This window comes from Pogona vitticeps, chromosome 3 (assembly GCF_051106095.1).
Source record: "Pogona vitticeps strain Pit_001003342236 chromosome 3, PviZW2.1, whole genome shotgun sequence".
Taxonomy (NCBI): domain Eukaryota; kingdom Metazoa; phylum Chordata; class Lepidosauria; order Squamata; family Agamidae; genus Pogona; species Pogona vitticeps.
The window spans coordinates 34231227-34254279 of NC_135785.1; the positions used below are offsets into that span (position 1 = coordinate 34231227).

The 23053-nt window shown below is 38.6% G+C and overlaps 1 protein-coding gene and 1 long non-coding RNA gene across 3 annotated transcripts in view; both read right to left on the reverse strand.

Moving 5' to 3' along the window:
• Positions 1–1873: 1873 nt before the first annotated feature.
• DAW1 (dynein assembly factor with WD repeats 1) overlaps positions 1874–23053 on the reverse strand; it is a 31078-nt gene continuing 9898 nt past the window's right edge. For both annotated transcript variants that reach the window (XM_020792576.3, XM_020792575.3), the window contains exons 4-13: positions 14706–14764; positions 14334–14456; positions 12632–12731; positions 12312–12419; positions 11409–11515; positions 9662–9764; positions 8025–8139; positions 6497–6573; positions 3225–3387; positions 1874–2313 (exon numbers count right to left, since the gene is read on the reverse strand). In XM_020792576.3, the coding sequence (XP_020648235.2) occupies positions 2279–2313; positions 3225–3387; positions 6497–6573; positions 8025–8139; positions 9662–9764; positions 11409–11515; positions 12312–12419; positions 12632–12731; positions 14334–14456; positions 14706–14764 (990 nt within the window). In that variant the 3' untranslated portion in view covers positions 1874–2278. The remainder of the gene's footprint in view (positions 2314–3224; positions 3388–6496; positions 6574–8024; positions 8140–9661; positions 9765–11408; positions 11516–12311; positions 12420–12631; positions 12732–14333; positions 14457–14705; positions 14765–23053) is intronic.
• LOC144587816 (uncharacterized) lies at positions 18892–22979 on the reverse strand. The gene is made up of 2 exons (XR_013542980.1): positions 22860–22979; positions 18892–18944 (listed from the first exon to the last, which is right to left on the reverse strand). It is a non-coding gene; the product is annotated as an uncharacterized LOC144587816 (long non-coding RNA).

Below are 23053 nucleotides of genomic sequence, written 5' to 3' on the forward strand. Positions count from 1 at the left end.
TATGTCCTCTTTGATTTTCCTAAGCTTAGTTAGCTCTAAAAGCCCCTGAGTTAGTGATGCATTGTTACCCAACTATTTAACAAAAATCTGAGCCTTACGCCAAACAAAATGGTCTTAAAAACTTTGGTTTGCTTTGAAATGTGGTCAGTACCAACTTGATGAAAGCTGGAATTTGGATGTCAACATATTTTGAAGACCTCATTTTTCAGAGGTTCTGATCAATTGCAGCTCTTGAAGATTGATTGGAGGACAGGTAGAGCAGATGATACCCGCAGTTTGAAGTTTCTAAAAGTTACTGAAGAGGGGTTTATAAGAGACAAAATCTTAAAATGTACAGGTCAGTGGGAGAAAAATGTACTATCAGCAATGGATTGTGAAAAACAACCATGTTAAGTTTGTGGAAGCAAAAATTATAATGTTTGGACTTGCCAGTTACCTGGACTTGGCAGGATTTGATATGAACAATAACAGGACGGCGAAAACATCTGGAGTGAATTTGTATCCTCATCCAAAAAACACACAATATTTCTTCACTAATGGATTGGTGTGGGACAGAAGTTTAACTTTAAAAGATTTTTTAAACAAAGTTTCTTTTAAATTAAACCATTATTTGCTACTTTTTATCAAAAAAAAGTCAAGCTATGTTATTCCAGATCATATATGTAGATTATGTTTGTAGTTCTAGCTACATTACCCAGAACAGAAGGCTCCCTCCCCTCTTACACTGAGAATTTTATAAGGTTCTTGATTACAAAGAAGTTGCAGAAGCAGCTAAGGGTTTCCTTCTCAAGATAGCTCTCTTTGTCCTTTCTGGGCTGTCCAATGAAAAACAATGAAGCCCTGCTTTCCAGGGCTTAAAGGGTGCTGTGCTTTACTCAGTACCAGATCTAATGTCTCTCAGCTTCACAGCTGTCATGAGAGGTAAAGCATGCATAATGTCAGAAGATCTGTAGGGTAATGCTGAACAGGAAAGTCAGGATAGATTGTCTTTCATTCAGCTTGACATTTTCAGGGCAATACAGCAAACACACTCTTCCACTGGAGACTCAAAAATATTTATAAGCAAGCTCTTGCGCTGGTACTAAAATAGCATCTGAATATTTAGGTATGCATACATCCAGAGGCAATTAGTTGGGTCCTTTACCAAAAATTCAAGAGGACAAACAGGGATGGAAAAAATAACTTAGAATGGCAATGAACAGGACCAGAAGGAATAGAGAACAGAAGGTCATAAATTAGAGTCATGACTCATACATTCCACCTGACCCAGGAAAGTACGATACATCTCTAACATGGTTGCCTCCAGTACGGGCCAGGTCCTCCCAGAAATGCCCAGCTCTTGTAACTATTTTCCTCAGATTAGCAAAATCCTCAGAGAGGCCTTTTGTGCAGGGATCAGCCCAACTCTAGAGACAAATGAGTGAGCCTTGTGCCAGTTTTCTATTACAAAACTGTACTGCAATGTCATCCTGAGATCAATGCATAAACTGGTGCTATGCTTTGCACTTCATAGTGTGGAACTCCAAATAACTTACAAGAAAGAAAGCCATTAGCAAAACTGGTATATACACATTCCTTTCCATTATATGATTCATAGTACATATGATCTCGCATTAATACATAAACTTTCTCTCAAGCATGAACTGTAGGTCTTCTGCCAGTGGCAAAATGAAATTTAGTATTTGTTTACTATCTGTTCTGATTTGTTTTAAAATGTTAGTTCATGGTTTTTAATGTTTACTAGACACTATGGGCATATTGCTAGACAGCAGAATTTTGAAATCAAGTTTTAAAAGCATATGTCTTCTCTAGAAGTACACAATATATGAACAGAAAGATTTAATATGTTCTAGGTCTAAGTAAACAGTCACAATTTCTTATTGCTTATTAATATTTTTATTAAATAAAAATTCAGTACACAAAGTAAAAAGAGACCAACTCATAATGTGAAATGCATCCATATCCTAATACTTACTAACATAATGATGCATCTCACCATCCCTACCATCCCTACCCAAATTGGCATACAGATCATTACAAAGAAAATAATCTCACTTCTCATAAGTTAATCACTACTATATTAAGCAGATATACATAGATAGATGGATAGATATAGATAAAACTAGCTAGCATTGTTATTTCATGAATCCAGGAAAGTCTACTTAAACAAGGCTAAAACAGAGAGAAGCACATGAATAGGTTTTGAAGGCTTAGTGGTTATTGTGTAAAACGTGTTGCATGAAAGCTGCTGGGAAGTTGAGTCGGACATGGTCTTCAATTAGCGCCATATCCTACAGGTATTATCCTTGCTACCTAAAATGAAAAATAATGAGTTATTCTTTAAAGTGCCATTTGTATAACTATAATGTATAAATAACAAATTTCCAATATTGTTTGAAATATGCAGGATCAACCGTGTTTTTGTTTCATACACACCCATCCCTTCCATTTCTATTACCAATGTAATGTTCCAGCCCCACTTACCCCTCCACAATACCTTCTGCAACTAACTCTGGAGGTAATTTTCCCTTTGAATCAATAAATCTATAGCTTAGGTGAAGAACATGCAGTTTGCAGATAGAATCTACCATGTTTCAATTCTAGTTATCTCAAGTTTAAAGGACCTCAGGTAGAATATCTTGAAAATACCTCTGTTTGAGTACTCTCAGAGCCACTTCAGTTCATAGAAAATAGCATAGGGCTACATGAACCAGTGGTTTAGATCAGAATAAGTGAGCTCCATATATTTTGCCCTTTTAACAGTAATGCAGCAGGCAGAATTCAAAAGGTGTTGCTTTTCCATCACTGCATCTCCCTGAATCTTGTCAATTTTTGCCTTTACTGCAGCTAATATAGAGACAGAGTTTCTGTCAGGAAAGAAAATAGCAAATCCAAGTTGCAGATCTCATAAGAGGATGTACATCTCAAGCTAATGGTGGTGTAGCTGACCTAGAAATTTTTAAATGGTGTGGTGAAATAACTTTCACTCACTTCTTCCAAGAATACTTAAATGTAAATTTGGATGAACTCAGTTTGAAGAAAACAATATGCCAAAATTCAAAAGATTACAATTTGATCAAAATCTGTACGGGAACGATAAAATGGGGTTATGACAGTAGGGAAAACTAACTGGGAAACTCCATTTATTCCACAATGCTTTGCCCCTATTAATCATTATTGAGAGAAATAATAGTAAGACAGTTTCTAGACAAGATATTACTTACCTGTAATAATTATATTGCCCTTGTAGTTGAAAGCACATGAAAATATCTCATCAGTGTGGCCTTCTAGTATTTGAATGCATTGCCCTGTCTGAGGATCCCAAAGCCGAGCTGTCTTATCCGAGCTGGCTGTAAGAATACGGCTGCCTTGAGGATTGAAACAGATCTTTAAAAAGAAAAACAAAACGAAAATGATTTATTTAAAGACATGAATTCATCTCTTTAGTACTTGCATATTGTGATGCATACAGCACAGCACTGTTACCTAAATAAATATTAGAAAAGTTTGTTTTAGGTAAATATTAGAAAAGTTTGTATTCTCAAGAGCTAACACTGAAATGGACTGAAAAGGAATAAACCTTCCCACAGCAAGCAAAAGGTTCCTGACTCACTACCTTTCTCAGAAAAAGGGCCACAGCATGTGTTATTTTAGAGAGCCCTCTATATTTTGTCATTTTTAAACCTAAACAATATATTAAAATTGTAATCCCACTTATAAACCTTTGTTCTAATTATGCGATTTAATAATACCAACATACTGCCAAATTAAATTACACAGACACTAATGCTTCCATTAATTGTGCAACAACATGATGAACCTGCTGTTACTCTCAGAGAATTAAACTGCAGAACAACAACCAACAACACTAGTACAAATCGGCACATACAAAGGATGTCTTGTTCTTTGAACTGTGGTGTAAGAACATCCTTCGCATCTCTCAGCTGTTTACATATATATTTTATTATGGACAAATATTCTGATGCTTGCTGTCTTGCAGATGAAACTGAGTGATTTAAAGGTGATTTAAATTAATATGACTTCCTAAATCTAAAATTCTTTTAATGCTTTGCTTCTATCAACAAGAATTGTCTCCTTCTTCATAAAGTACATGTGCAACTATCAGCCACTTTGTTATCAAAGAGCAGATACACTGGTGCCTCAACTTACAAACGTCCCAACTTACGACCAATTCGAGTTATGACGAGCTCCATCGCAAAATTTTGCTTCGACTTGAGACCGGAGCTTCAAGTTATGATAGGAAAAAGGCAGGGGAAAGGGTGGGGAATTCGAACTGCTAAGTATTGGTGGTGAAGAGGCTGCTTTTTTGTGGTAAGAGTGTGTGCGTTCGGAGGCGGCTTCGGACTGCCTGCTGAGGTGCTGCTTTCTGCTTTTTAAAAACTGCCTGTTCTGGGTGGGTTTTGCAGCGTGGTTTTGGGCTGGGGGAGTTATGTTTCTGTGCTATGATGGGTCTTGTAGTCTTTGTTTTTTGGGGGGTTTTGAGCATTTCCAATGGGTCTTGCAGCGTTTGTTTGCTTTTTGGTGTTTTTCCCCATTTCCAATGGGTCTTGTGGGGTTTGTTTGCTTTTTGGGGGTTCTCCCCCATTTCTGATGGGTCTTGCGGGATTTGTTTGCTTTGGGGGGTTTTTCCCCCATTTCTGATGGGTCTTGCAGGGTTTGTTTGCTTTTTTGAGTTTTTTTCCCCATTTCCGATGGGTCTTGCAAGGTCTGTTCGCTTTTTGGTTTCCTTTTTTTGCATTTCCGATGGGTCCTGCAGGCTTTGTTTACTTTTTGGGTGTTTTGTTTTTGTTTTTGTTTTATTTCTAATGGGCCTTGCAGGGTTTGTTTGCTTTTGGGGGGGTTGCATTTCCAATGGGTCTTGCAGGGTTTGTTTACTTTTGTTTTTTTTTCCCTTCGGCCGGAACAGATTAATTGCGTTTCCAACAGGTCTTGCAGTGTTTTGTTGTGGGGTGTTTTTTTTTTTTTTTTGGTGATTTTTTTTCTGGCCAGAACGGATTAATTGTGTTTCAACGCATTCCTATGGGAAATGGTGCTTTGACTTACGACCATTTCGAGTTACGACCATCTTCTGGAACAGATTAAGTTTGTAAGTCGAGGCACCAACTGTATGTGAACATATCCAATATCCTTAGTTCAGCAAATTATAACAACCCCCTTCTGAACCTAAAGATAAACACAAGAGAAAAGGGCAAAGAGGCAGCCTTCCAACATAAAAAATAAAACTTTTGTGTACGGCAGACAAAGGAAATACAGTGGTGCCTCGCAGAACGAGCGCCCCGTAGAGCGATGAATTCGCTCTACGGTGACGCTTTTGCGATCGCAGAGCGATGCCCCCAATGGGCAAAAATCGCAGAGCGAAGGTCCGACCTTCGCTTTGCGACCCGCTGATCAGCTGTTCCGCAGCTTCAAAAGGGCCGCCGGAACAGCCGAAATGGCTGCGCGCAGCGTTTTCGCGCCCTCCCCTCGCTTACCAAGGGCGCAAAAACGCTGCGCCGGCCATTTCGGCTGTTCCGGCGGCCATTTTGTACCCGCCAGACAGCTGATCGCAGCCATTTTCGCACCCTCATTCAGCGAGGGGAGGGCACGAAAATGGCTGCCGGCCATAGGGAAGCATCACTAAACGGTGAGTATTCGGCCCAATTAGAACGCATTAAACACTGTTTAATGCATTCCAATTGGTTTTTTCTTACCGCTCAGCGATGTTTCACACAGCGAGTGCCAGGCACCACTGTATTAGATGAGACTTCTGTACCTTTAATGACTAGCAAAGATAACTTTGACAGAGGAGTAGACTATTATTTCATCATATTGCCAGTGTCAAGAAGTTAAACATGCTCAAATTGCTTCTTTTACATAAATTATAGAGGAGGATCTCTTCTAATGCATCTGGTTACCTTAAAGGTGTATCATCCAAGGATGTAGGAGAGGTGGAACTTAGACTAGCATTCTTATGAGGGATACCCTATCATAGCTGTGAAAAAATTCCACTGCATACTGCCTCTGGAAAATTGCAAAGAGTTTTATTTAATGGCACTGCACTTAAATGTTCAAATGGAGAGAAGAATCAACTAGCCTCTCCAGTAACTAAAATGCCAGCATAGACCTTAAAAGCTGAAATTATACCTACTTACATGTGTATAAATTTTGCTGACGTTAGCAGATACATTTGATCATACAGAATGGGAGCATTGTATGCCCAATCTGCAAGAATACTGTTCTGCAGTGAAAACTTTCATTTGAGAACTACTGATGACTGTCCACATCTAGCACAATGGAGATCCAAGGGACTAAAACTCTATAAGGAAGAGCAAAGAGTGGGAAAGGAATGCTGCTTCTGTGAACAATGCCCAAGTGTCAAGAAATCAACTAATCTTATAAACAAGCAAAACTACCCAAAGCAAATGTGTGGACCAAGACAGCTTACTCAGAACATCACTACAGAGAAACAAAACATCAGGTATGAAACAGGTATTACCTTTGAAATTTCACCTCCATGACCTTCAAGTTTTGCAATACACTTTTTTGTTTCTGCATCATAAACTCTTGCAGATCCTTGAGTAGAAAAACAGGAATCTGGGTCAGCATAGATGTTTTGGGGTTGTGTTTAGTCCAATTAAGCACAACTTTACTCCAGTTAAATACAGGAGAAGCCACATGACTGGCAACCCTAAGCACACTGACTTGGGAAGGAATAGCACTGAACTGTGACACTTTTGAATAAACACATCTTTTATACAAACATCTGGTTCTCTGTGACAATTAAAGAACAGAGGGTAGGATTGCATGCAGGTTCAAACCTTATAATCCATGAGTTGTTATGAGAAAATTGGTTGGATGTTTTTGCAGCCCAGATCAAACACATGACAGTAAGAGAGAGAAGAGTGACTCAATCATTACAATCCAAACATTACTCAGTCATTACAGATACATCTGTAATGCAGATACTAGAATATCTGAAAAGTGGTTAATTATATGGATATCCTTATCTCTCATAATTTCTGGGAATGCCTGGTAATGTCACGGAGGTTCTTCACATGATCAGGAGTCTCTGAGAATCAAGTTTGTTCCCCCTTCTCACCATAGTATTTCTGTAGCTTTCATATAAAGACCTCTATTTTTAAGTTATGCATAAAGCACATGAAGAAACAGTGCGAGTCACTGTGAGTCAGGTTAAGGGAAAGGGAAAGGTTTCCCTTGACATTTTTAGTAAGTCGTGTTTGACTCTAGGGGGCAGTGCTCATCCCCATTTCCAAGCCGTAGAGCCAGCGTTTGTCCAAAGACAGTTTCCATTGTCATGTGGCCAGCGCGACTTAGACCCGGACCGCTCTTTACCTTCCCACCGAGGTGGTACCTATTTATCTACTCGCATTTACATGCTTTCGAACTGCTAGGTTGGCGAGGAGCTGGGACAAAGTGATGGGAATTCACTCCGTTGCGTGGATTCGATCTTACGACTGCTGGTCTTCTGACCCTGCAGCACACAAAGGCTTCTGTGGTTTAGCCCGCAGCGCCACCACATCCCTTGTGGGTCAGGTTACTGGGGTTATTTCTGCTGCAAAAAGGTAAGAGTGTGACTGCAGTAGCCCTTCTAGTGTGAGCTGGTACAGTCTAAATAGAGTCATTTATGTCAGAGGGAGGAGTAAAATACCATTTGGTGCAATCCTCGTGTCCAAATGGCATATCGACCTCAAGCAACCCTATTTCCGATATTGTGAAGTGGTTTAATACATCAGCATTTCCAGTATACGGAAATGAGATTATTATTTCTTTACTCTTCCAGACCACTGTTGATGTCACAAATCACTTATGTTAAATTTTTAAAAATATTTTATTTGCCTTGTGTGTAGTGCTGATCAAGAAACTGCCTGTAGCTGCGGTTTCGATTGGCACTTCACACAAAGGCAAAGAAAAATATTTTCAAAATGTAATCTAAGTCATTCAGGTTGTCTGGTTGCCATAAGAAAGGACTTAGACATATGAATCAATTAGTTAATTTCACCTACCATCAGCTGAGGCAGTTGCAATACGCTGGCCAGTGTAATCAAAACAAACATCTAATACTTCATCATCGTGGCCAGTTAAAGTTGCCACACGCTTGCCAGTCACAGCATTCCACAGCTGCAACAAAAAGCAGTAAGCAGGAATGCAGGCACATAAGGGCAGTCAGTCAAAAGCAACTTCTTTATTTATGTGACATGCTTGTAAATGTATTGCTGTCAATCCTCATTCATTATTTCATGTACACCAGGTAACATATTTTTACTACATGACACTGATGTGAAATGTCTAATGGAATTATGCCCATTCTGTGGGCATGTGGACATGGCCAATCCTCCAGATCTCTGTAGGTGCTCACAATTATTCCTCAGAGCAGACTGGCGTGCAAGTTGTTCTGAGGATTTTGTTAAGCAGCTACAGCACAACTTTTCAAGCAAGCTGATGAGGTGTTTTCAGAGCTTAGCAAATGACTTGAAGAAACAGTTCTCAAGAATACTTACATTTATTAAGGTCGAGTGCATTTCTGAAAACAAAGATTCATTCTTCAAGGACAGTGGTTCCCAAAATGTGCACCGTGGCTCCCTGAGGCACCTGAAAGCCAACCCAGTGGCACCACGGAATTCTCTCCTCCTTCCTCCCTTCCCTTCTCCCTCGCTCAGAGTATACTATACTACTCTAGTGTCCCTGTATGGTGAAGAGAGGGAATCCTGGCCCAGCCTTGCTGAAAGATTGGGTTTCCTGACCTCCTGTTCAAAAGGGAGTCTTCCTTCCTCCCCCCACCCCTACAAAAATGTAGCTTCTTCATTTTCCAGAAGCTGCTTCTCTGGGAAAAGTCAGGCCATGAGGGCATTACCCTTAAACTATCTGTATATGCAATGTATTCACGAAGGCTTTCACGGCCGGGGATCTAATGGTTGTTGTGGGTTTTTTGAGCCAAAGAGCCCAAAAAAACCCACAACTATCTGTATATACAGTTTAGTCTCTGGTTCCATCTAGTGGCCAGTCCTAGTAATACACCTCAAGTTTTTTATTATTATAATTATCTTTTTTTTAGGCAGTGGATAAGTGAAACCGTGGGCACTAATCCCGTGGACTTGGCAGTCCTACTGTACAAGGGAGCCATGGCCAGTAGCCAGTAAGTCAAGGGAGCTGCAAGTTCAAAAGGTTTGAAAACCATGCTGCTCAAGGGTATTCAGTAACTTGCAGCAGTGACCTCTTACTATGCCAAATGCTTCTAATGAAGGAAACCTTGTTTTCTGCTTCTCTGATGATTGCAACTCTTACAGTAAACTGAGATGGTAAGCAGACTGTAAGCAAACTGGAGCTCCTGAGAAACAACAGGGAGACACTGCCTTTTAATGGAACCCTGAGGTTTTTAACCAAAGTTTCAAAAAAGCCAATATTTCATAGCTATAACATTTGTGCATCATTCCAAAATCTGCTTCAGAAGCTTGCAAAAGCCTCCAAAGCAAATCTTCAGAGACTCCTGGGAGCTGCAGGAGATGGGGAGATGGCCTTGCTCCCTTCTGCCAGCCGACTCCCTCCCCTCATCAATCACTTTCTGTGGACTAAAGAAATCCCTTCATCTATGAAAACTAAAATATGGATCTTCGCCCATGTTAAGATGGATGAAATATCTTACCATACATGTTTTGTCCATTGATCCAGTAATGATCAGAGTGCAGTCCCAATTAAACTGCACGCTACTTATTTCTGCACGATGTCCTATTAAGGTATGCATTCTTCTGCAGGAGAAAGAAAAATAACAAGTATATACTTGCTTCATAACAGCAATGTAGTTAGGTTAAGAAAAATAACATTGGCCACAGATTAAATTATTCCTTATTTATTTTAAGTGCAGTGCTATTCATGCTTCTTTAGTATCACTAGGTATTCAATGGAACATCCTCTCAAATGTGTGAAAGACTGCAGCCTTGGTGTTAAGTTCTGTCTGCAAACCTTGTTCTCTAAAAGTTCAGGCAAAGGACTTAAATCCAACTCCAAGCTTGCTATACTTTGACAATCATAACTTCTTCCAACTGCCAAAGCTAGATTTCATTTTCAATTGAACAAGAGTAAAAATCTGGGCATCTCCTTTTTGACCGCACAGTTATAAAAAGTGAGCAGATAGATAGATCATGGATGGGCATTGCCACTGCCCTGGAACCATATCCATCACCTGAGACCTATGACAGCTATCCCTGCTCTCCTAAACCCCCCTTTTAAAAAGTATGAATTGGGAAATCACACCCTCTGGGAGCACAACTTGCCACTTCAGGCCATCCCATGCCTTATTTAGGCCATTACAACCTCATTTCAAAATGAGGGAGCCACTTCTGTACATTTGGCACCACCCTTTGCTCATTTCTAGTATACAATTTCGAGTATATTTCTAGCTACAGATTTACATATATGTGTATTCATTAATGTTTTCAAGGTCTCAATGCTTTATAACCTACGCAAATATTCATGTGTGTACCCTTGTATACTATGCATAATGTGAAATACTTATAGTACATTATTTCTTGTTTAGTATTCATTTTAGGTAAAGACATCTTTGTTAATTATTGTACCATGTAAGAAAGTCATAAAGGCAAATGTTCTGAATAATATTCTCTTTGTATGCCACAACTGCAAAAAAACAAACCACCCCAAAACCCCAAAAACATCCAACCCGTTCCATTAACGTTCAGTAAATGATTACTCAATTTAGTTCACATTATGCACTTGTAATTATATTGACCTTTCCATGATACCTACGGATGCAAAGAAGGCCTGATGCGCTCAGTGTTACTTAGTGCTCAGGTAATTTGCTGTCAACCATCATAAATCTCTTTACTGTTTCTCCAGAATTAGCTGTATGGGCCTAAATCAGCCTATATTTTTGTGATTTCTCACAGAGGCTACGGAGTATCCCTCCTGAAAAGTAACTTCCAATTGGCAGAGGCATAACTGGATAAAAATGTTTTCTGCTTGCATATACAAAAGTTTGCCACCATTATTCTGTGCAAGCCTCCACAAGAAGATGCCTTATGTGTTCAATAAGGCAAGATGTAAATTCTTTAAAGAAATGAATAAAAGTATACTGAAAGATGAATATTGCAATATATATCCTCCATTGTTTAACTATGATGCCCTATAAAACCTGCCACATGGAGCGATATTACCATAATTCTTTGGCAGTGAAAGCTCAGATATGTTGCCAGGGAGAAGCATAGGGGAATAATACACCAACATTTTTATCATTTTGGTTTCAACAATCTTTTCATTACCTAAAATGGATCAGAAAGATAATCAAAGGAAGGCAGATTTTGAACGTGAAAATTTTTCTATGAAATTCTTTTAAGTTTTCAGTAAAACAAACAATATAACATAGTTTTTAAAAGTACCTGCCCGTGCTGACATCCCATACCGCAACTGTGTGATCAAAGGAACCCGTGATGATTCTATCTCCTGTGGTATTAAATGATAGTGCAATGATCTCTGCAGAGTGCCCCTAAAAATGTAGAGGTAATATAACATATATTTTACATATAAGCATTGTAAAAATGCATAAAGTTTTTCCTACTAAGCAAAGTAGGTCACAAGGAAGGTAAATGAAACCAGGGTGCTAGGACGTAAGAAAACAGACCACTGGTTGTTATGTGTCTCCAATTGGGATGAGGACACATTTGCCTTCCAGATGTTCTGGACTACATTTCCACACTCACTTATTGATCAAGCTTGCCTGAAGCTGATGTAGTTACCCTAATGATAATAGATTTTACAGAAATTATGTAGTACCTTTGAGTCTAGGGGATATATGATGAAATACTATAAGTGGATTTTAATTAATAAAGCAATACCTTCTGCCCTACAGAATGAATTAGGATGAATTAGGAAAAGTAAGTTTCATGGTTTACAGTTTAATCCTTTATATATCTAATTAGAGATAAATCCCACTGCGTTGAAAGGGACTTACTCCAAAGTAAACATGTAAATAATTGCATGCTAGTCTGCAATCTCTTCATCTAGGTCTTGGAGTAAATACTGCTGAAGATAGTATGACGCTCTTCTGGGTGAATTTGCACTGGATTGCTCAGCACGTAAGCTTTCTTAAACCTTTAATAAAAATCCAGCTTTTTCTCTTCCTTTATGCTACCTAAAATGCATTACTTAACTACAAGTACCAAGCGATTCTCACCTCTTACTTTTCCAACTTGTGATTAAAAAGTGCTCTTTCCAAAGATTCTTTCAATTCAACCTAGGAAAGCATCAAATAATCACTAGAAATATAAAAAGCAGCAACTCACTGTTAATGTGACCACTTCTTCTCCAGTTTGTATGTCCCATAGTTTAGCTGTAGTATCCATACTTCCAGTAGCAACCAGTGTGCTTTGAAGATTAAAGGACAAACAGACCTGATAGATAAAAGAGGGAGGAAAGATTCTGACACATTTGTGGATTTCTTGTGCTCCTTGCTGCTTGTCAAAATGAAAGCACAATAGAGAGACAGTTGTTGTTTCTTTCAATTTCCTCTAATGCCAGTAAAATGCAATATGCCAATCACTTAAATTTTAAAGAGATTTGAGAACTCAAATTGTGACAATTTCCCAAAACCTCCTATACTCACAATTTCTGCTGTGTGTCCTCTAAACGTGTAATAACATTTTCCAGTTTCCACACTCCATAATTTGCAGGTCTTATCAAATGATCCAGTAGCAATCTTGTCACTGCATTGTAAAACAAGAGATGGTTTTCATTAGAAGAAGTATCATTTTACTCTTTAGACAGAGAAGGGGAAAGTAAAATAGTTACCAAGAAAAATAAAAACAATCTGGAGATATTAAACAGTCAAAGCCTTTAGAACAAGCTAATCAAAACATTTTAGTATTAACAACAAGTTTCAAGGCCAGTGGAGGTGATGGCATTCCAGCTGAAGTATTTAAAATCTTAAAAGATGATGCTGTTAAGGTGCTACATTCTATATCCCAGCAAGTTTAGAAAACTCAACAGTGGCCAGAAGACTGGAAAGGATCAGTCTACATCCAAATCCCAAAGAAGGGCAGTGCCAAAGAATGTTCCAGCTACCGTACAACTGCACTCATTTCACACACTCGCAAGGTTATGCTCAAAATCCTACAAGGTAGGCTTCAGCAGTATGTGGATCGAGAACTCCCAGAAGTACAAGCTGGATTTTGTAGGGGCAGAGGAACTAGAGACGAAATTGCTAACATGCACTGGATTATGGAGAAAGCCAGAGTTCCAGAAAAATATCTACTTCTGCTTCATTGACTATGCAAAAGCCTTTGACTGTGTGGACCACAACAAACTATGGCAAGTTCTTAAAGAAATGGGAGTGCCTGACCACCTTATCTATCTACTGAGAAACCTATACGTAGGACAGGAAGCAAGAGAACTGGATATGGAACAACTGATTGGTTTAAAATTGGGAAAGGAGTACGACAAGGCTGTATATTGTTCCCCCCCCCCACTGCATATAATTTAACTTATATCCAGATTACATCATGCAAAAGGCCGGACTGGAGGAATCCCAAGGCGGTATTAAGATTGCCTGAAGGAGGACAAATTAAAGAACCTCTTAATGAGGGTGAAAGAGGAGAGTGCAAAAAACAGTATGAAGCCCAACATCAAAAAAATCAAGATCGTGGCCACTGGTCCCATCACCTCCTGGGAAATAGAAGGGGAAGATATGGAGGCAGTGACAGATTTTACTTTCTTGGGCTCCATGATCACTGCAGATGGTGACAGCAGCCACAAAATTAAAAGATGACTGCTTCTTGGGAGGAAAGCGATTTCAAACCTCAACAGCACCTTAAAAAGCAGAGACATTACCTTGCCAACAAAAGTCCGCATAGTCAAAGCTATGGTTTTTCCTGTAGTGATGTATGGAAGTGACAGCTGGACCATAAAGAAAGTGACCACCAAAGAATTGATACTTTTGAACTGGTGCTGGAGGAGATTCTTGAGAGTCCCCTGGAGTGCAAGGAGAACAAACCTATCCATTCTAAAGGAAATCAGATCCTGAAGCTGAGGTTCCAATACTTTGGCCATCTCATGAGAAGAGAAGACTCCCTGGAAAAGACCCTGATGTTAGGAAAGTGTGAAGGCAAGAGGAGAAGGGGACGACAGAGGATGAGATGGTTGGACAGTGTCATTGAAGCTACCAACATGAATTTGACCCAACTCCGGGAGGCAGTGGAAGACAGGAGGGCCTGGCATGCTCTGGTCCATGGGGTCACGAAGAGTCGGACACGACTAAATGACTAAACAACAACAATAAATTCACCGAAAGATTCTTAAAAGTGGCATACCCATAGGGATTATTGAAAGCAATAGCATATACCACATTCCTATGTCCTTCCAGAGAACGCAACTCTTCTCCTGAAGCCGTATCCCACACTTTGCATGTTCTGTCATAACTTCCAGTGATAAAGCTAGAATGGACAAATAAAATATTATTTTTAATAAATAAATTTATTATTTCTAATATATATATTTTTTAAAAACAGTTAGTTTTAAAAAATTAATTCTAGCATGTTTGGTTCTAGAATTGATTTTAATAATATTTTCTTAACAAAGGCTCTCAGCATAGGAATCTATGGGTTGTAAAATATGTACATGTTACATTAGAAATAACTTTACATTCAGATTATGCACTTTGAACTTCAACTACCCAAACTTACCAAGAACCAGATTTGTTAAAGACAACATTAGTCAGTGGCAATATATGTGTCCGAAGTACCTGCAATCAGAAAAGCCAAAAAAATTGAGTTCATGGGGTGCAGAGGTGTTGCCATAAAAAGGTACAAGAAAAAAGTGATTTTAAAGTGCTTTAAATTAAAAATAAGGCTTGCTTTTTATTGTTTACAAGATAAATCCACCACTTAGCAAAGCAGCTGGATTGTTCTGAAACACAGCTACTGATAAGATAACAAAGCAGAAGTCACTCATTCAGTTTCATGACAGTTTTTAAAAGAAAGAGTAAACAACACTTCAATGATGTAATGTGAACAATAGAACAAGAGGGAAAAAATGAAGCGCATTCTAAAGTGCTACTTATGTTGTGTTTCACGTATAATATTAATTAACAAAAAGATACCACAAAATACATGTGGAAACCTGTATTAGGCAGAGAATAATGATATATTATAGAATAGAAGATTTTACACAATACAGTATTATAAAAGGCAAAAAAGATGGATGTTATTTAAAGTTGTTTGTTTCTTGAAAAGCATAGAAGAGAAAGAAGGGTGTTATTTGTTATATGAGGCTTTAACCATGAATCTGTAGGAAGTAATTGCTGTGAGAAAGGATAAAATGTTATGTTATCCTATAGTACCATCTACTGATGGTAAAATAAATAGCAAGGAGCTGGTGCCCTAGCAGACTGCTGGGGTACTGATAAGTTATACTTGCCCTGACAGAAGGACCAGGACAGTCCCACAGTTATAAGCTCTAGTACTGATAAGCAATAGCACCAGATCAATTTCATAATGATGTCCTGGCCTTGCCAGACCTTATGTTTAGATTATGCAGCAAACAAGTGGTATAAATATAGGGAGAGATCACACACTATTATTGAAAGGAGATACATCATATCGAAGGAGGAAGAGGGAGTGTGAGACAGAGAAGGGAACTGATGACAGGAATCATAGAATAATTGATTTGGAAGGGGCCTATAAGATCATCAACTCAAACCCCTGCTCAAGGCAGGAGTCCAAATCAAAGCCAATCTGATCGATGGTTATCCAATTGTCTCTTGAATTCCTAGAGCGTTGGAGTGCATACCACCTCATGAGGTAATTATTTCAATTGTTGTACTGCTCTAACAGTTACATTTTTCCTGATATTCAGCCTAAATCTGGCTTCCTATAGCTTGAGCCCATTAGTATGTGTGTTGCATCTGAGATGATCAAGAACAGATCCTGCTCAACTATCTTTCAAGTATTTGGAGAATGTACTTAGAGCAGCACGAAGATAACAGTGTAGCATTGACAACCAGCAGTGGATTTTACATTTATTTATTTATTTATTTATTTATTTATTTATTTATTTATTTATTTATTTATTTATTTATTTATTTATTTATTTATTTATTTATTTAATATCCCGCCTATCTAGTCGGTTAAGACCACTCCAGGCAGCTTACATATGGCTCGGTGAGAAAATGTTTTTCTCTGTGTGTTCACAACATGCTTAGAAACTCAGAAATGTTTCATTTTCATTTTCTTATTATAAGAACTCTTACGTTCATTCATGCATTTTTAAGGATGATTTTACAGCTTTTGAAGTTCATGATGTTTGTATCTTTAAATGAAATGTTATAGAGAAATATTCTCTGCCTTTATAGGCTAAAAGCTCTTGTATTTTATATTCAAGTACAACTTAAGTTCAACTTTCATATGTGTAAGTATTTACATCTACAGTGTTTTTTCATAGCTGTAAGGATGGTTTTAAAGCAACATGTCTTTAAATACATGTTTTTAAATACTTTTGGATTTTATATTTTTCATATGAGACCTAGCAGAAATAAAACTTGAAGAAAATGTAAAACGTTTTAACATTGCCTGGAATTAAAGCAACAATGAAGACCACTTACAATGAGGTACCCAGATGAGTTTGGAGATGCTTGTCATTGTCAGATTTCATTCTAGGATTAACCTTTTCCTAGGATAATGTCAGCTATGATGAGTATTATGCTTCTGTTCTTTGGCTAGGAGGTCTATAAATCTATGTAGAACTCCTGAGGAAGTCAGGCATCCTTCTCAGAATCTGACACAGCAATGTAGCCATCAAGCAATGACTGAGAAGGCCTCACCAAACAAGCTTGGGAAGATGATGGAATCAAGAGAAGGCCAGATTATCTTAAAAGCCGAAAAGGCTCCTATGGAAAGGCTTCATATGAATTATACTCCACATATCTCTAATTATTCCTGGTAGATGAGAAAAATATGCATGCCTCATTTATTAAAGAATAAGAAAATAGCTACTTGAACCCTTCAAGCAACATGCTTTATCATAATTAAAGTGGAGTCAATTTTGTCCCATTACTTTCCTACAACAAATTTTAAAAGTGCTTTATTATATACCTAAATAATTCCTTTCCCCGCCCACGGGAATTCAGGTTTTAGAATTTTTCTCCTCAGTAAAATTTGAATTTGCACAGTTTTCCCTCATGTGGATCAGTGAAAGGGCATATACAGTGGTGCCTCGCTTAATGGGCGCCCCGTTTAATGAAGAAATCGCATACCAATGAACTTTTTGCGATCACATTGCAATGTTTTAAATGGGGAAAAATCGCTTTGCGATGATCGGTACCCTGTTTCGCTTACCGATCATCGCAAAGCGATGATTTTTAACCGCTGATCGGCAGTTCCAAAATGGCTGCCGGCTAAAAAAATGGCCGCCTGCTGTTTTCTGGGACGGATTCCTCACTTACCGGGCAGCGAAAATGGCCACCATATGGAGGATTTTCGCTTAAAGATGAGTCTGAAGCCCATAGGAACTCATTGAAGGGGTTTCAATGCATTCCTATGGGCTTTTTAATATCGCATCGCGACGAAATCGCTTTGCAGTGATTTTTGCTGCACTGATTATCGTCACTATGTGACGCACCACTGTACTGTAAAAGATGTATCCATGCCGCTTGAGTTTGAGCCAGGTTACCAATGCAATAAAAATGATCCAGATATGGAATCAGGAAGGAGCTCATCTACAGTATCATGAACTAACCCTATTAAAATTACTCTTTAATTTATTCATTATTTTTATTAGACACACCCTTCAATGTGCTCAAAGTAGTATACCTGTCTCCTCTCCTCTTTATATTAAAATGGTATGGGTAAAATGTTATTAAATTGAATGCCATTAATTTAATTAAAAATAAATGGCAGAGAACAAAATAAAAATACAATAGCATGGAACTGGTTTTAAAACACCATTTAAAAATTAAAATAGAAGGCGTGGCAGAACAATGACTAGAAAGAATGATCTTATGCTGAGGCCAATCATTCTAAAGGATGTTAAAACTTTTACTTTCAGAAAGCAGATCATGTACATTGAAAGGAAATAAAGTGAGAGCATATTCCGTCCAAAGAAGAACAAGTGTTTGTGAAAGATTTGGTAAGTATACTTAATCCAATAGAACGATTTGACAAGCTCTGTTCAAACTCACTGATGCTTTTTCACTAACAGATTTATGATGTTTTTCAGCAGAAAGCTAATTTAGCCCCCACAACAGGTTTTGTCCCTATTCATATGGAGAACACTGGTGTACATGTCATATTACTTGGAGTTAAGACATTAATGAGAAAATCAATGAGCAAGTCTTCCCTATGTAGCACTAGCACTAACCCCATCAGCTTATTTGCCCTTTAGATCAGATTCTCATACACAGGTGGAATAGAGTTTGGGACTCTAAATAGGACCATGCTCTTTTGGTGTTGCCAGGAGCATGCTGCTTTTAATAGATCCACCTGCACACTGCCAACAAAGAGCAGAGGAAGAGAGGAAGAGTCCTATCCAGTTCTATCTGCTTACTTCCACAAGCAGGCAAAGACTTTCCCCTTCAGGTAGGCTTTTCCTTAATGACCAGGGGTCTGAGAAGATTTTTTTTTAATTGACAGTTGTTTTCTGCCATTTTAAATGTGTTTTAGTATTGATTTTATTTATCATTTTTAATATAATACTTGTTTAATTATTTTTTAAATATTATTTCTAGACCTTTTGTGTAACTTATCCTACATCAGATCCCAAACATTCATGCAGTCTTCCTGTGGTTTTTCACGCTTAGTTAATGCCTTTTCAGAATCTGTGCCTCTGATATAAATCACTTAATCACATTGTCCGGTGAATTTATTTATTCATTCATTTATTTATTTTATTTTAAACGAATGAAAATGACACTATTTAAAAGCTAAAAACTTTACTGTTAAGGTATATAATTTTTATATAGCCTGAACATAATATGTGTGTGTGCAGAACAAGATTGAGATGACGTCATTCCTTCATCCCTGGCTGATGCAATTCAATGCAATATGAAGATTGCCACACCTGTGTGCATGAAGTCACCTTAGATGTGATTGGACCAGACTGATGCCAGAACTGTATTTAAGAAATGAACTCTGTATAGTCATTCTCTTCTCCTGTGCACTGATGTCTGCATGTCATGCTGCCGGTTTGAATACTGAATACTGAAGTGCTGTATGTATGTATATCCTGTATATATTTTGTAAATACACTGCTGAAAAGAAGAAGCTGTTGTGTGCGTTTATCTGCTCTTTACTCTGCGAGAGACAAGATAAAGTCACAGACGCACACTCCCTTAACAGAGGTTATGCGCCCAGCAACGTTCCGCTGCGCTGCAAACGTGAGTAAATGAGTAAATGAAAGAGGAGGAGAGCCTAAGCAGCAGTGATAGTGAAACCAGTTCGTCTGTAAACCCGGGGAAGGGAAGGATACAGAGAGCTGCAAGGATGGCATACAGCACGGGAGGAAATATAGGTGGCCTGGCCATAAATAGACTGAATGAAAATAATTATAGAACGTGGGCAATTAAAGCGGAGATGTTGTTGAGAAAGGAGGGTTTGTTTCGCTACGTTTCAGCCCCCCCAGTGCAGCCCAGTGAGGAGGAAGAGGCAGAGCATGAGAGAGCTCTAGCCACGATCATTTTGGCCATTGAAGATTCGCTTCTAACCCACATTCAAGGACTGACAACAGCAAAAGCAGTCTGGGATAAACTAAAAGGCATTTATCAGAGGGAGACGACAGGCACAAAGATTTCTCTTACCAGGAGGTTGTTCCAGTGCAGGATGAAACAGGATGAATGCGCTTCGGAACACTTAAAAAATATGAAGGACATGTTTAATCAACTGCAATTAATGAATGTTGTCTTCCCTCAGGAACAGCGCGTTTATATTTTGCTAAGTTCTCTGAATGACGATTACTCCATGCTAGTAACAAGTTTGGAAAGCATGCCAGAAACTGAGCTTTCAGAAGAATATGTGACAAACAGAATTCTCCAGGAGGAACAGCATTTAAAACAGAGAATGCTGAACAAAAAGGCAAGCCACGTGCGCGCTGACCATGAGAGACAGAGATACGCTGATGGCAGCGTGCCCAGGAGGCGGGCAGACGGAGAACAAAGAGGAAGAGTGATGATGACGAAAGCCTGTTTCCTCTGCGGATCCACCAATCACCTGCAACGGAACTGTGACAAAAGCGGAAGTCCTCCAAGCAACAAAGAAGGAAGGAAGAAGGTCTCCAAAAGGTTTCAACAAAGAAACGACATGAGGCCGGTCTCCTTGGTTACCAGAGGAACGAAGGACAAGGTTCCGGGCAGCCACACAGAGGCGTGGCTCATAGACTCGGGCGCTGTCGTACATTTGACAAATAATAAGGATCTCTTTTGTCTTTTAGATGAAACCAGCCTCAGAAGTGTGATGATGGCAAATTCACAAGAGACGGCCGTTGAAGGACAAGGAACTGTTTACATTCCTTCGTTGAATACTGAGATAAGTGGGGTATTTTACGCTCCTGAATTGTCGTTTAATATAATAAGTGTATCAGCGTTGGCTGAGCAAGGGTTCACTGTCACTTTTGAGAAACAGGAGTGTATAATTAAGAAAAATGGTAAAATAGTTGCAAAAGTGAAGCAAGAAAACAATCTGTACATGTTAAAGAGCCAGACACATGAAAGTGCACATGTGATACATACAAACAAACCACAACATGATAACTGTATACATTTATTGCATAGGAGGCTGGGTCATGTAAATTTTAGATCATTACAGAAAATGGAACATTTTGCCAGGGATGTAAACATAAAGGAATGCAAAAATTACTTGGACTGTAATGTCTGTAAAAGTAGCAAGACAAATGTGGCCTCAAAAGGGAGGAAAAGTGACAGAGTCACAACCAGGCCATTTGAATTAGTTCATGCAGATTTAATGGGACCATTTCCTCCATCATTAGGAGGAGCGAAATATGCAATGGTTCTAGTGGATGATTTTACAAGGTTTTCTTATTGTTATACACTAAGATCTAAAACAGAAGTATTTGATACATTTAGAAAATGGTTATTTTCAGTAGAGAGAAGATTTGACCACAAGGTGGCGCAGTTGCAAACGGATAGAGGTACGGAGTTTACAAACACTAGGTTTCAAAGATGGTTAGAAAGTCTGGGAATTAGACATAGAAAAACGAGCCCATATAGCCCATTTCAGAATGGTGTTGCTGAGAGACGCAACAGAGTGTTACAAGAGATGAAAAATGCATTGTTGGCAGACTCTGGGTTGCGTCATGGTCTGTGGAGTGAAGCGATACTAACCTCTAACTTTTTGGTTAACAGAATTTATTCTTCCTCGATAGATGACACACCATATTTCTTGTTATACGGTAAGAAACCATGTTTAAAATATTTGAGGGTGTTTGGATGCACAGCTTGGGTGCATATCCCGAAACAACTCAGAAGAAAAGGTAAAAATAAAACAAGAAAAATGACATTTGTGGGGTATGAACCCAATTCAAAGGCATACCGGTTTTTTGATGGGGATAGAAATGTGATAATCTCTAGGTCAGCCAGTTTTAATGAAGGGGAAAACTGGGACCAAGTACATGCAAACTCACAGTTATACATCCCTCTACACGAAAGAAAAAGTCAATTAAGACAGACAGGAACACTTAAGCATGGCGTGGAGTCCTGTGCTGATGATGAAGAAGGAGGAGCTACTACAGATGAAGAAGAAGAAGAAGAAAAAGAAGGTAGTGATGAGGAAGAGGAGGAAGCACACACTAGTAGTCAGATAGAAACACACACAAATTCACATGGTCCCAGGAGGTCCCAGAGAGCAAATAAGGGTGTGCCACCCAGTAGATTTGAAGTGAATGGAATTACAGTGTGTAATGTTTATATTGAGCCCAGAAACTATAAAGATGTTTTGAAGCTTCCTGATTATGAGAAGAATAAGTGGTTAGAGGCCATGGAGGAGGAGATGAATTCCATGAAGGAACATCACGTGTTCACTGAAACCAAACTACCACCAGAGCATAAGGTAATAGGTAGTAAGTGGGTGTTCAAAAGAAAATTGCAAAATGACGGAAACTACAGATATAAAGCAAGGTTGGTTGCACAAGGTTTTACACAGAAAAAGACTTAAAGTGTAATACAGATAATGCAATAAAAGTAATGGAAGACAATACCACCTGTATACAAATGGCCAAAACAGATAGAGTAAAAAACAGGAGCAAACATGTTGATATAAAATATCATAATGTAAGGGAAGCTGTAAAAGGAAAACTAATTGAATTAGAATATTGTAAGACTGAAGAAAATATTGCAGACATTTTGACTAAACCGTTGTGTGCTCAAAAGCATGAAAAGTGTATAGATGCATTGGGAATGTGTAATGGGTTCAGGCAATTTAAAAATTAGGAGGAGTGTTAAGGTATATAATTTTTATATAGCCTGAACATAATATGTGTGTGTGCAGAACAAGATTGAGATGACGTCATTCCTTCATCCCTGGCTGATGCAATTCAATGCAATATGAAGATTGCCACACCTGTGTGCATGAAGTCACCTTAGACGTGATTGGACCAGACTGATGCCAGAACTGTATTTAAGAAATGAACTCTGTACAGTCATTCTCTTCTCCTGTGTACTGATGTCTGCATGTCATGCTGCCGGTTTGAATACTGAATACTGAAGTGCTGTATGTATGTATATCCTGTATATATTTTGTAAATACACTGCTGAAAAGAAGAAGCTGTTGTGTGCGTTTATCTGCTCTTTACTCTGCGAGAGACAAGATAAAGTCACAGACGCACACTCCCTTAACATTTACGAACACACATTTTTTAAAAAAAGAAATATTATATGAAAAATATAAAGCAAATATAAATATAAATAAAAACAAACACAATAGAGCAAAGACTGAAGATTATTTCCTGACCGATGTGACAGTGTTATGTACTGGTCAACTACAAGTGAAGTGTTTTAGGAAGATTTTCAGCAGAAATACATTTCAGAGAG